The sequence below is a fragment of the Urocampus carinirostris genome, chromosome 12 (genome assembly GCF_059441175.1).
Source record: "Urocampus carinirostris isolate Australia breed hairy pipefish chromosome 12, RoL_Ucar_1.0, whole genome shotgun sequence".
Classification (NCBI taxonomy): Eukaryota; Metazoa; Chordata; class Actinopteri; order Syngnathiformes; family Syngnathidae; genus Urocampus; species Urocampus carinirostris.
Genome location: NC_142360.1, coordinates 15671239 through 15686789, shown reverse-complemented (window position 1 = coordinate 15686789; position 15551 = coordinate 15671239). Strand labels below are relative to the sequence as shown.

General features: G+C 39.6%; 1 protein-coding gene across 1 annotated transcript in view; it reads left to right on the top strand.

Annotated features, from left to right (window-relative positions):
• gmds (GDP-mannose 4,6-dehydratase) overlaps window positions 1-15551 on the top strand; it is a 114384-nt gene that overhangs the window by 992 nt on the left and 97841 nt on the right. Inside the window, exons 2-4 of the mRNA XM_088349509.1 lie at window positions 8414-8458; window positions 10142-10229; window positions 10500-10609. Of these exons, the coding sequence (XP_088205635.1) occupies window positions 8414-8458; window positions 10142-10229; window positions 10500-10609 (243 nt within the window). The remainder of the gene's footprint in view (window positions 1-8413; window positions 8459-10141; window positions 10230-10499; window positions 10610-15551) is intronic.

The following is a 15551-nucleotide window of genomic DNA, read 5'->3' as shown; positions in this document are numbered from 1 at the left end:
GGGCTGTAGTGAATTCATAATCCCAAAGGTGAGAACCACTAGGAAAAGTATGCGTGTATCTGTGTGTGGAGTCAAGCTTTGGAACGGATTGCAAGACGAGATCAAACGGTGTCCAACCATTCACTTGTTCAGGCTTAGACACAAAGGAACATTCCTGAGGGAATACAGAGATGAGGAGGATGGGGTATGATTGGTGCGGGAGATTGGGAATAGTGCGTCTAGTTAACTTTGTGTTATTGTTGCTATTCTTATATCAAAACTGTTATTTTTAATATCATTATATTTGTTGTTGTATCATTGGTACATTTGGTGGGGAAGAGGAAGGGGTAGGTAATATAAGCATTTGCTTCTTACTACCCCTTTTGAACATATTACGTAACGTTATTTTGTTGTTGAGTTATTGTTTTTGTTCTGTTTTTTTTATTTTGATGTTCGAATAAAGTTTTTATTCATTCATTCATCATTTGATTGACGGAACAACAGGCATAAAAATATCTCATCTCTAGGAGAAACTCCCTGTTTTGAAGTAAAAAAAGGTGACCTACATGAATTGTGTAGATCCAAGGAGAAAATGTTTTCAGGTGGGGTGTTGGGAGATTACCCAGAGTGAATCGGGCGTTTAAAGTCGTGCGCTTGATGTAAAATCAGTGTAGCTGACACGAACAGGAATACTGTATTTATTCTTGTGTAACGCACATTAGATTTGATCCTATCCTATCACACACATTTTATTCATTGTACCAGAGACGATTGTTCGAGGATAGAGAAAACAGAAAATCCTCCAGGAGATATAAATAAACGCAAACAAGCATACCAAGGAAAACAACTCCTGGGTGTACCCGATGATGAATCAGACTTTAAAGGATATGAAATAAATACATTATCAATTTTATATCTGTATTGTGTTCATAGTTGTCCAAAAATATATGAATAATAGTCGCATGTATTCAAGGATGTTTGTCACTTTCAATGCTTAGTTTAAGTTAAGGAAACGTTAAACACAATTTTATATTAATTTTCTTGTGCAGCGGTTTAACGGCGAGAAGATAAATGCAGTATTTCCTCCACACCCTTCTTACCTTTTTAAGCCCAGACCCATTTTTATGCCTTCGACATTTTTTTGAGTACCTTAAGACGATAATTTACACAGCTTTTCAACGCTGATGCCACACTTTCATTGACAGTGATGTGGGGTGTGTCTAGTGAGGCACAGTTGGATTGACAAATAAATTAATCTTATACATCATTTGATTGACAGAACAAAAAAAAAGTCAAATAGAAACTGTTGTATAGAAAATAAGTTTTATTTCCTTACCTTAAAGGCAGAAGTGTGTCATTTGAGGTGTCCTTAAAAAGTTGAAAGTTCAATAATTTCTCCAATAAGTATGTGCTATTATTGCCCAACTGCACTTTCTAATACTATCACAAGGCAATAATACATTCCATACTAATTGTATTCATAATAATATATCTCATCTCATCAGCCGTACTGCTTATCCTCATTAGGGTCGCGGGGGGACTGGAGCCCATCCCAGCCATCTCCGGGCAGTGGGCAGGGGACACCCTGAACTGGTTGCCAGCCAATTGCAGGGCACACGGGGACAGACAACTCACTCGCTCTTTCACACCTAGGGACAATTTGGACCGGGCAATTCACCTGAAATGCATGTTTTTGGAAATGTGGGAGGAAACCGGAGTGCCCGGAAGAGACCCACGCATGCACGGGGAGAACATACAAACTCCGCACAGGAAGTCTGGAGCTGGATTTGAACCCACGCAGGAGATTCCCATGACATGAACTGTGCCGCACACGCGCTAACCACTGCGCCGCCGTGCTGCCCCATAATAATCTATTGTTTTGAAAAAGAAAATCTCAAAATTCTGAATTTAAATGAAAAATAACTTTTGATTTACTGTCTTTTAAATGTTATAAATTTAGTGATGACAGGTGAGTCACAACCTCCCATGCCTCCAATATCTGCATGTAACTGGTTATTGGGTAAAACCATCAATTTCAAGAACTGGCCATCACAGTTCTTATCATTCAAAAGTTTGCACCCAGTTCTATTTTCCTTACACTTTCCAGTTTTTCTTCTCTCACACAGATGCATTTTTCATAAAATGTAGAATAGCTTTTGTAAGAGTTTGATGTTCTGCGTTTATCATCATTCCTGATCCTTTAGTTTCTTCAAAAAGTTGCAGAATTGACATAAGGAATGAGTTTGAGACTTCCATCCATCCTTTATCTGCACCACTTATCCTCAGTAGGGTCGTGGGGGTGCTGGAGCCCATCCCAGCTATCTTCAGGCAGTGGGCAGGGGACACCCTGAACTGGTCGCCAGCCAGTCGCAGGGCACACAGGAACAGACAATTCGTCCGCTCATTTACATCTAGGGACAATTTGGTCCGGCCAAATAACCTAATATGCATGTTTTTGGAGTTTGGGGGGAAACCGGAGTGCCCGGAGGAAACCAACGCTAGCACGGGGAGAACATGCAAACTCCACACAGAAGGTTTGACCTTATGACCTCAGAACTGTGTCGCACACGTGCTAACCACTGCGCTGTCGTGCTGCCTGAGTTTGAGACTTATCAGTGTTTATATTGATCTAAAAATAAATTTTGAAAGGATTAACCCTGAGAAGACTAACCGTGTTTCTGTTGTATTGCATTCTCAAGTTACAAATGTGTATCTCTCTCCCGCAGTTAATTAAGTCAATTATCACCGAGCCTCATTTTGACCTTTATTCATTACGTAAATAATGTTTTTAAAACAAGGTGGATCCTATGTTGCTTCACCTTTGCGTCCAATAAAATTCAAAAGTCACAGTGATGACTTATTTTATCTCGGAGCCTGATGTACTCATGAAAAGAGCCATATCTGGCTGTTCCCGACCCCTCCACTAGAGTGTGCCAAACTTCAAAAACTCATTGTACTAGCTGCACTTTGGAAATAACTTCTGTAAAAAAAAGTTTAGCTTTAGAGCAAAAATAGCAACACTGCTAACAAAATAAATATAATATAATTGTAGCGAAGAGCCCCTTGAAGGAGACATACATCTGGAGAGACCATCTGAAGAAGTTTCTCACTCGGCTTCGAGGTCACCGCAGCCATAAATTGCTGGACTAACGTTTCGTCGTAAATTTGAAGGCGGCATGCTGCTTTTTGGGAATCTCTGCCGTCAGCATGTAGTCACGGGGAGAGCCTCTGCGAGTTATGAGAGACCACCTGAGTGCCGAAGCGGCCTTGCAAAACTAGGAGGGATCGTGGCTCACTGTAGCATTTTATAGGCTGGGGTTGTAAGGAGGCCAGGCTCATCCTGGCCGATTGCCCTATGGATTTTGCCTTTTGTTCGGTGACTCTGCCACATGATCCTCCAAGGCCTTCTTCTCTGTTTGTTGGTGTTTGATAAAGTCCCTTGACGCCTTCGCTGTTTGCAACAGAGAGTATAGTCTTACCCTTGCCAGAAATAATAGTCATAAAACAGAGCATGCACGGCACTCAACTCCTCCCTCCTTCGTATAGTGGCTGTTGATGGCTCCTCCAAGGCGAATTCATCAACAGAATGTCTGTCAAGAGTTTGGCACAGTAGAAAAGGTCTGTGTCTGGAGTCAAGTGATTGGAAGATGAATGATGTTGATGAGCGTTCTTTGCAGGTTGTCTGTAACCATAAGAGAACCTCACAAGGGAATATGTAACAGAAAATATTAGAAGTATGGTTAGAATTACAAAATGGAACTGTAAGGAGCGCTAATATCAACCTTTGCAGCCCCAGGGCTAAAATTGGCTCCACATATTGTATGTGGCCCTTGGAAGTATTTGTCCGCATACACTTAATGTTCCTTGCTAAATTACCAGCATTAGTAAGTGCCTTTACTTTAGAAAAAGAAAATCACTCAAAAATAATCAAATGAGTAATCATATTAATTAGAAGCTCTATAATTTTGGAACCATCATTTGGAGCCGTCATTGAGCTAAAATATATTCAAATGTATTGCTTGATGGATTTTGTAATACTGCTCAGTCAAGCAGCATATGTCTATTATGGTGTCAAAGTTTTAACTTGTACTGTTCAAACGAGTTGCCCTGTTTTTTTCTTTGTCATATATTTTCCTGGGTAACAATACAATAAATTAAATTAATGATAATTCTCTCAACAACCTGAAGTAATGTCTAGTAACATTGAAGTTTATTTGTATACCAGCAGGGGGTACCAATTTCCAGGATTGTTTCAGAATAAAACCACTTTTAAGTGATACAGTATTTTTACCTGAACATGGGAACTCATTTTTACATAATTCATCGTTGAAAAATAATCTTTGTTTAGTGTATATATACACATCCACATACATATATATATATATATATATATATATATATATATATATATATATATGTGTGTCTTTTTTTTTTTTTTTTTTTAGAAATGTTAAACAAAAGCAACACTTTACTCTGCCTGCATTGTTTAGTAGGCTAAAATAGAAGTAAATTAACTCTACAATGAAAATCGGATCGTATAGGATGATTCTAAAACCAATTGGTTGTTGAATTGTTGTCATTTGATGATCAAAAAGTCCAGTGTTTAACATGCAACGATTGGTAATACAATTGGAATTTTGCCTGTGATTACATTACTATGAAAAGAAATTGAAACGTTTGCAGCTTGTAACAGCAAAATAGAAATTTAAAAAAAAACAAGATTTCCGTCAAAAGGATGCATTGGAGGTTGTTGTTTGCTATGACTGAGGCCTGGTGAGCTTGTAAAGGCGCTAGCTGGTGTGTGTGTTTGCATGAGGGCTTCTTTCTGCAAGCCACTGGTCAGCTCTCTCCATAACAGGAAAGAGCGAGGTGAAGCCAAAGTTTATGTGCTAATACACCTCTCAAGGAGCTTTTTGTTTTGAAAGCGAGCTGCAGCGCTCTCAGGCCTTTTCCTTTTTATTCCATATTGGTCTGACTCTGGCTTGGAACGCTTTGACCCTGGCACATGGGGGAGGAAAACATGATACCAGATGTTCTACATGGCGAGCGCAGGGGCAACCTAGCTGGACCTTTGTTCCATTCTGTTATTTCCATGCAAAAATGAATTGATGGCTTGTACCTCTGTGCCGGTCCACAGACAAATCGATGTTAACGATAGCCTCAACTTCAATGTTGAGCAGTAGGTGAGCGCCAGTCCCAATACAATAATTTTGTGAAGCTCTGCAAAGTAGTGACGCCCCTTCATAAAAACATCCAAAGGTCCAAACGACCTTGAAATTATGTTGTTACCGTCTGATTGTATTTGACTGTAACAAAATAACAATGATAGATCTACAAACAGACCACAGAACACAGAATTTCAGTTGAACTAATGGTCTTTAATGCTCTTATACAAAAGTACAACAAAATTGGAGGTGTTCTTTAAGTTTAAGAAAGATTTTGCTGGCTATCTGTGCGCTAACATCCTTCAGATGAGCCAGGTTGCAGCAAAGATTAAAACACAACCGTCCTAAATGTAGTGGTTTTCTGCGAGTTGTAGCTCCAGGTCGTCGGTTTCTGAGAGTTGTTCTGTAGCTGTTAGCAGTAGGTCATAACTGGGCAATCATGATCCACAGAGCGCCTGCTAGGGATCACTATTTCTTTCCACTCTTCTGACTTTTCCTCAGAGTCTGATTTAATTGCTGAATTTCATTCCAATGTAGCTAACCACTAAAGCTACTAGCTGTCGCCTGTACCACTGTTTGACTGAAAGCATACACCAGCATATGACAGTCTTGCTTACAATCACGCCCACCCAACACGCACTCAGACAACCTGCCCCCGTGATAGCGTGCTCTCTGATTCAGTAAACAATACTTCATATATTGATAGCAATGACAGTAAAGATATAGTAATTGAATTCAAAATCTGCGAAGCAGTGAACCAGCAATGAAGGCATGAAGTCGCGAGGGAACTCTTAGTCCTTCAACCTTTTTAGGAAGTTCAGGCCTGGCACGTGCATCTATCCAAGCCCTTCCAAATTTCCCCACTGTTGCAATACGCGCGGTTGGAAAATCCGAGGATGGAAAAATGATGAAGAGTTCAAGGGATGCCGGGAACTAGAGCGGCTTTCCCCCATGAGTACGAATATCGAGTCAATGCACCAGAACAAGAATGTCATGGTCATATGGACAGAGGGACATATAAAATAAATTGGCTGCAAGCCAAGAGCCAGATGTCTAAGAATTTGAAAATTGCGTCTTTAGTCAGTGAACATAATTGAACCTGTTGAAAACCTCACAAATATATAATTTTCTCATGGCTCGATCAAGAATCTTTAAATGTCAACAGGAACAAAAGACAAATGTACTTTATATAAGCTTATTACATGAAGTTAGTCTGTATTATTCAAGCACCATCAGTAGACTATAGTTTCTATTTCGGCAAAAGTGATATAAATATACTTCAAAGAAGAAAAAAAACAGCAATTTTTCATCATTTACTCAACATAATTGTTTGTTAGATATAATAGGATTGAAATATAATAAAGTAAAGTGCAAAATCAAATTAACCAACGAGAACTGATCTAGAGTGAAAAAAATAATGATTCCTGGTCTTGTGAGAGAGGCAGGCGGCTTTGAAATTGCAAGTTGGCTGTAAATGGATTCAGTGGCTCTGGATTTGTTTTCTTAAGGTTTATATTTTAAAGACCGACTGTAAAAAATTGTTACTTTTTTGTCGCGGCTATGGTTCAGAAGGTACACCAAGGGTGGAAAATAAACGAACCAATTTTATTGTAATTTTACACATTGATTATTATTCTTCCTAGTTATACTGGTTTTGTTTCTCAGTTTTTTGTAAAATAAGAAGAAATATCCACAACGTGAGTAATATTTTCTGGCTGCAGACCCATATATTTTTCCCATTATTATTATCTCATCTCATTAGCTGCAACCGCTTATCCTCAGTAGGGTCACGGGGGTGCTGGAGCCCATCCCAGCAATCATCGGGCAGTGGGCAGGGGACACCCTGAACTGGTTGCCAGCCAATCGCAGGGTACACGGGGACAGACAACTCACTCGCTCATTCGCACCTGGGGACAATTTGGACCGGCCAATTCACTTGAAATGCATGTTTTTGGAATGTGGGAGGAAACCGGAGTGCCCGGAGGAAACCCACGCAAGCACGGGGAGGACATACAAACTCCGCACAGGAAGTCCGGAGCTGGATTTGAACCCACGCAGGAGGTTCCCAAGACAAGAACTGTGCCGCACATGCGCTAACCACTGCGCCACCGTGCTGCCCATATATTTTTGTTTTTACTAAAATATGAATAAAAATGTACTTTAAACAGGAAAAGCAAGCTTGATGAGCGCACTGGGGGACTGTGCATGTAAGCTTAAGAAGACAACTCCAAAAATGAGTGAAAAAGACAACATGTACTATTTGACCTCTAGATGTCCCTGTATTGTGTCATGCTAAAAAGAACAAGAAATAATATATACTACAGAGACAAAATTGACCAAGAGGCAACATTTCTCTTCACCACTTTTGCCCAGCCTTTTGCAATTTTTTTTAGTTACCCATAGCAAGATGGCGTACAATTGACTTAGCCAGGTGAGGCACATGTTAGGCAAGATACATGCACATTTACCAATGTTTATTTGATAGTTAATATATGTTTGCTTATTTTTTAAAATCAATAGTGATTTTTTTTAATTGCATTATTTTTTTTATCACTCAAAGGTGCTAAATAGTACAAGGGCCACAAGTGATGTAAAGCGTAATGTATGATGTGATACCCAAAATTTCGGAAAAAAATAGTTTGAGGATCTGGTATCATTATTGTCACACGCAGCTGGCCATCAATGCCGAGGTCCGTCTCGTTTCTTAAAAGGGGAATGATGTTTTACACTGGGGAAAAAACAGTGACCTGATGGGGAGGGTGCTGTATATGTGTCAGATCAGCTGCTGGTAACCATGAAAACCAGTACTATTTGTTTCATTTGGGGAAGCAAACCCTTACCCCCAAAATAACCTGCCTGGAGAACGATGGGCGCCGCCAAGCTGTACTTGCTCAAGACACACCAAAGGAGGTACTGTAATTTTTCAACGACTTAGGTAGTTAAAGGATCTGTGAACCGTGAGCCTTTTAATGAAGTATTTACTGACACAACCGCCTCATTGGGTTATTACAAAAATGGCATTCTGCTTCCACTTACTGTATAGGGAAAATAATAACAGTTACACTGCTAATAATTTAAAGACTTTATAACGACATGCTTTTTACCAACTGATACTGTATCTACTTGTTGTCACCAATGGAAAATGTCCTGTGGCACATCAAGCAAGTTCTCACGGCACACTTGATGAGAAAAACTGGCATAGGTGACTTTTCACACATTGAATACTCATACTCAAATGACATCTATTCTCCTCATCTCATTATTTATAGGATGGCTCTTATCTGGCGGAGTTTCTGCTATCCAAAGGATATGAGGTAAGAAAAAAAGTTAAAGTTCAGGCTTAGGAAGGATGTGATTGTCGTGTCTAGTAACTACCTGAATTAATGAACATATTTCGCAGATGAGCGAATTCAGTACCATAAATTCCGAACTATAGAGCGCACCTGATTACTGTATAAGATTCACAAAGTAAAAAAATTGTACATTCATAAGGCACACTTGACTATAAGCCACATGTACCAACATGGAAACATGAGATAGTTACAAAGAGAGACGGTACACTGAAATAATTTTAATAATATACAGTAACTTAACCCCTTAATGTTCCACCGGGCCCCCGGTGGGCCCCCAGACTTTTGATGAATAAATACGTGTCTGTAGGATGTCACCAGTCACTGAAATACATCATGTAACATCTCATTCGAAGGCTTGAACTGTTTGGATTCAATACATGATGATCAGTTCAAAATATACTTGTCAGAGAAACATCACAATCAGTCTGAAGCAAGATAAGCAAAAACTATTAAGTTGGTGTAACTCACCATTACGTCCTCTGGCTGTCCTTAACTTATTTGCGAAAATGGCTTTTTTACATGAAGGACAATCCATAGAATCCAACCGTGTAAAATATTTACTCCAAATCACACAATAATCGAACCAAATTAAAGATGCTGCATGTGTTAATCAAAGCGGCTTCTTATACGCATTAGAGAAGACTGCATTCATAGTGACAGACAGCATTTTCTTCTATAATACCACAACATAATATTAAGTATCAAGTTGTTGTTCTTGATGCTTGTAAAATCTTTCCAAGATGCTGAGATTGAAATGTTCTCATTGACACATAGGCCAACTACATATAATTGGTACAAAGTTTGCATTTACTTTTAAATAGACTTCAAAAACATTTTGTGTGCTGATGCTGTACATAGTTGCATTTAGTTGCTGAAGAATTTGAGAGAACAGTTACCCCCTGGTTATCACAGTTAATAGGGACCAAAATTGGAGGCCTTCTCCTTTCAGTGTAAGAAAGCAATTTAGAGAGTGGCTGGCTTGCTGCATGTTAGCATCAGGTATCAAGTTGAGCCAGATCTCCGCAATGATTAGACTACAACTGTCCTAAATGTAGCAGTTTCCCACAAGTTGTAGGTCCAGGTCAGCCATGTCATGGATAATGCATCTGGCATTGGTGAGATACAGGCTCGGTAGGGGTGGCTTAATAAATTTGTCAGCCTAGCAGTAGCAGTAGACTGGACCTGCTGCCTCGTTATTGGGTTCTCTTCCAACGATGCCTCAGTCACTTTCCAAACCCGATAACCATCCACTAAGCACCCGTTGGTGATAACCATGTCTTTGCGCTCTTCTGACTTTCCTCAAGGTCCAATTTAATTGATACATTTATTTTCAATGTAACGAGTGCGCCTGCCCTGCTCTTTGACTGACAGCACACACCAGCCTATCACAGTCGCGCACACAGAGTCACACCCACCCAGCACACAAACCCCCCCAACCCTTCTCCGTGATAGCATTTGGTGTGTGTTGTCCTCAGAACAAAATGCATGATACATTGATATCAATGACAGTAAAGGCAACTTAATTCAAAATTCTAGTGAACCAGCGATAACCGAAGCGCTAAGTAGCTAGGAGTCTTTGTAGTCGCGAGATGCAGTAGCTATCGTGTCTTAAACTAACCTGGTCTTTGTCTTTGGCTTGGTCAGGTTCACGGCATTTTGAGACGTTCCAGTTCCTTTAACACTGGTCGTATTGAACATCTTTACCAAAATCCACAGACTCATACAGAAGGCAGTAAGTATCTTTTCTGCGTTCATTATCATTAAAAAACCTAAAAAAAAACAGCTGTACATGCAAGTATATTGTTTATGAATATGTAACCTATTTTCTACAGCATTGTGGAGGTGCTTTTCCAAAAAAAGAATAATCTATATGAACCAAGAGCTACAGTGTCCTTTACATTTTTTATACCCAGATCTGATGCAATTTTTTCTGATACAGAATAAAAATACACATTTAAATTATTTTATATGCGCGAATGTTCTTTGTTTTTTTTCTGGGCAGATATGAAACTGCACTATGGTGACCTGACAGATAGCACATGTCTAGTGAAGATCATCAATGAAGTCAAACCGACGGAAGTCTACAACCTGGGTGCACAGAGTCACGTCAAGGTAAACTGGGAATTACTAACCACATAAACTAGCATATCCACAGGCTATAAGGCTATTGAACTCTGTATGGGGGACTTTAACATTCATATGAACTTCCCACTCAGTTCACTTACGGTTGCGTTTCCGTCTCTAATTGATACATTTGGTTTTAATCAACTGGTTGATTTGCCGACTCATAAAAATGGAAACACGCTAGACTTGGTTCTGACTCGAGGAGTTTCAACCTCAAACATGACTGTGTTACCGTGTACTACCGTTATTTCTGATCATTATTTAGTTACATTTGAGGTGCTGGCTAAATGTAGTATTATGCAGAGGCAATATAAGCACTGGCATAGTTTCCAAGCTCTCTGATCTTCTTTCAGGAGTAGTTGCGTCGTTTCCTTTATGTAAAGGCTCTATTGGCTCACTCCTGAATGAGTTTAATGCTACCCTGGCTAGTGTCCTGGATTCAGTAGCGCCCATACGACTTAAATCACGACCTAAAGGACGCACGCCTTGATTTACTGATTAAACTAGATCGCTTAAACAAGAATGCAGGAAATCTGAAAGAAAATGGCGCGCTACCAAGCTTAAGGTTTTCCTTCAAACCTGGTGTGACAAGTCTATAAAGTCTAAAGCAGCCCTTGCCCCCGCAAAATAGGCCTATTTTTCGAAGGTGATTGCGGCACAAAACAATAACCCCAAAATCTTGTTCGACACTGTAGCATTGCTAACGAAGCAACAGATTATCCCAGATAGTTCGACCCATTCAGCCCATGACTCTATGGTCTCCCTTAATAAGAAGATCAACGCAAATCTATAGATGCGCGACATGGTGGCTGTCCAGGGAATTTTTCCCGATTTAGTGATCTGTCACTCGATAATCTTAAATAGGTGGTGAATACAGCCAAACCGACGACTTGCCTGTTTGACCCGCTTCCGGGTTTGCTGATTAAAGGTCTTTTTGGGATCCTTGGACCTTCAGGTCTAAATATTATAAACATATCACTCTCCTCCTGTGTAGTTCCAGCGGCTTTTAAGTTTGCTGTTATGAAACCTACACTGAAATGACCCAACCATGTTCCAGAAAGCTTATGTAATTATAGACCTGTGTCAAACCTAACGTTTCTTTCTAAAGTACTTGAAAAAGTTGTGGCACAGCACCTGAATGATTTTATTTCCAATAACAATCTTTTTGAATCAATGCAATCAGGATTCAGGGCTAACCACTCTACTGAGACAGCCCTGATTAAGTTAACCAATGATCTTCTACTGGCAATGGACTCTGGCGCTTCATCACTCTTTCTGCTGCTGGACCTTAGTGCTGCTTTTGACACTGTGGACCTTAATATCTTACTAGAACGGTTGGGAAAATGGATTGGTCTCTCAGGAACCGTCCTCTTATGGTTCAGATCCTACCTCTCAGATAGGACGCACTGTTAAATATGGTGAAATGACATCTGAGCCCTTTAGTGTTACCTGTGGTGTTCTGCAGGGTTCAGTACTTGGCCCCATTCTTTTCAGCATTTACATGCTTCCATTAAGTGATATTATTCACAAGTATAATATCAGTTTCCATTGCTACGTAGATGACACTCAACTTTATCTTCCGATAGAGGAATCTGCCACACTAAATTGTGGAAATTTGGAGGCCTGCCTCACTGAGATAGAAGAGTGGATGACACTCAACTTCTTGCACCTTAACTTTGAAAAGACCGAAATGTTAGTTATTGGTCCATCTAAATGATGTGACTTGTTCTCAAAAACTGCTCTGAAGATTGACAAATTTAAGATCACCCAGAATGTCTGAGTTAAAAATGTAGGTGTCATATTTCACCCTGATCCGTCCTTTTAAACACACGTGAATAATATTACTAGAACAGCTTTCCTCCATCTTCGCAACATTGCTAAAATTCGTCCTATGCTGTCTCAGTCAGATGCAGAGATTATAATTCACGCGTTTATTACTTCTCGTCTCGATTACTGTAATGCACTACTCTCCGGTCTCCCGAAGTCCAAAATCAAGAGCCTTCAGATGGTACAAAATGCTGCAGCGAGGCTTTTAACTAAGACAAGAAAGTTTGATCACATTACAATACTCCGATTTTAGCTAATCTGCATCGGCTCCCTGTCAGTTTAAGATGTGATTTTAAGGTTCTGTTGGTATTATACAAAATCATACATGGACTTGCTCCCTCATATCTTTCAGATTTAATTTCCCCCTATGCTCCGGTCCGGAGCCTTCGCTCTGAAAACGCTGGTCTACTAGTGATCCCAAGAGCCAAGAAGAGATCTGCAGGTCCAAGAGCGTTCTCCATCCGGGCCCTGGTGCTGTGAAATGCTCTTCTCCTGAGATTCAATCTGCAACCTCAGTGGAAATGTTTAAATTCAAACTTAAAACACATTTTTACTCTATAGCGTATGAATAACCTATACTTTATGTTGATAATATGTGTATAATTTGCCCTCATGTAGGTTAATAGTCTGTAATAATAGTTTGCTATAGTCTTTGATCCGTGCAGCCTTTTGATTCTCTTTGTGATTAAGGGCTATACAAACAAACATGACTTGACTTGACTTGACATCAATCACACCCACCTTCTGACAATAACTGAACTGGTTGCACTACTGGAGTCCTCAATCATTACGCACCACTTCTTTCTATCATAATTCTAGAGTGAACAATGATGACTGTCGGACACAATTGCACATGAACATTGACTGATTTATGTTACCATGTCCGCTTTTTTATTTTAATTTTTATATTGGATTATTTAAGGGTATTGTTTTTTTAATCTATATTATGGATCTTGGGCAGCACGGCGGCGCAGTGGTTAGCGCTTGTGCGGCACAGTTCATGTCATGGGAACCTGTCGTGGGTTCAAATCCAGCTCCAGACTTTCTGTGCGGAGTTTGTATGTTCTCCCCGTGCTTGCGTGGGTTTCCTCCGGGCACTCCGGTTTCCTCCCACGTTCCAAAAACATGCATTTCAGGTGAATTGGCCGGTCCAAATTGTCCCTAGGTGTGAATGAGCGAATGAGTTGTCTGTCCCTGTGTGCCCTGCGATTGGCTGGCAACCAGTTCAGGGTGTCCCCTGCCCACTGCCCGAAGATGACTGGGATGGGCTCCAGCCCCCCCGCGACCCTAATGAGGATAAGCGGTACGGCTAATGAGATGAGATGAGATTATGGATCTTTGCATTTTCTTTTAACTGTGAATGGATGTCTGGATGCCCCAAACGAAATTTTGTTGTTCTTTGACAATGACTATACATTTTCTGAACTGAACTGAACTGAACATATTAGGTCTTTAGACCTGAAAAATACTCTAATGATATCAGAGGGTTGGTTTGTATGTTCATAAAACAATATCAACAGCAGAACCACCCAAGTCATGCACTTACAACTTTCCTGCTCTTCAGCGTTTGTTTTCCTACGAACCAGAGACAACTCCCAGGTTACCTTTGTACAATCGAGTGCTGTTGAAGCAAGGGTGAAGTAGCGTGGTTCATTTCTGTTCTCAAGGAGAAAAAGATCAGTCGCCCATAAAAAAAAACAAGTGTCTGCTGGAAAGAAGCAGCGTCATCTTTTCTGCATTGCCGAGAATCCCTTTTGACGCTTATTTTTATTGACACTCATTTAAGGGGCCCGCTTGGAGTGGCCTAATAGTCTTCGCTCTGGATTTTTTTTCTTCTGGCGCTTGTAAGACCAGAAATACTTCAAGAAAACCCTGAATTAAACCCTCAACTATCTGGTACATTGTATTTACATTGCTGGTTTATTGTCACTTCAGTGACAGTTTTATGAAATAGGTCGTGTAGCTCTTATTAAAAGGTTAACACAAGAAAGGTGGACTAAGTTTTGAAAATGAACTTTCACTCAAGAATGAGCTCTTTTGTGCCAAGGGAAACATGTCTGCGTTTTCTCTGTTGAGAGAGTCAAGGAATGTATTGTGGTTGCCCTTTTCGGGTCAGAACTGTTGCCGCATTCATGAGTCAGTCAATTCTTTCTTTTTCTCCCAGCAAATGTTCGTGATGGGTGTGTGTTCTCGCTGCCCAGGAAAAGGTCAACAAATAAAAACCATGCATTCTATCACATAACAAAATCAGATTTTCTAAAACCAGTTACGAGGAACGCAAAGAAACTGCTCATCCGTAGTTTGGCAGATAGATGGCAGCAATGAGCTATTGCGCTTGTCTCCCTTGGGACCTAAATTCTAAACTCCAAGTCTGGAAATTGAGACAAATTTGTCATCCCAATTTCTGATGCTATAATTATAGATTGCAAAAATATAAAAACATAAACATATTCCATTTGTAGAGTATAATATACAAAAAGTATATTTTATTTTCTCATATAAAGATATTTACTTTTTGTATTGAAAGCAAAAAATCCTCAAAATGAGCAATATGAGCACCTTATCTAGTAGATGGAATATAATATTTTCTACCATGATTACAAAAAAAATACGAAGAATAAGTAAAACTACCTACCATCTGCTAAATAAAAGACAAGATTTCTTATTTTAACAACAAATGCTCCTATTTTACTTTAAAAATACAAAACAATGGACATAACTGCAGAACATTTTCTGTCAATATGGTAAGATTTCATATTATTGCTTGTAGTGTTAATAGTTATGATGACAATGATTACGATAAACAACTTTTTCCAATGTCAACTTCAATTATATGAATCTTTGTATGAACAAATTATTGCCTTAAAAGTGTTGTACAAAAATAATACAATAAAGTTGGAAAATGAAATAACAATACAAAGATATGAATTATAATGTCAAGTCAAGTCTTATTTATTTGTATAGCCCTTAATCACAAGGAGTCTAAGGGCTTCACAGACTATATTTACACCATGCCCTGATCTAAAACCTACATGAGGGCAAGGAAAAATTCAAAAACCTCAGCATAAAGAAAAGGAAGAAACCTTAATAAGGGACAGCACAT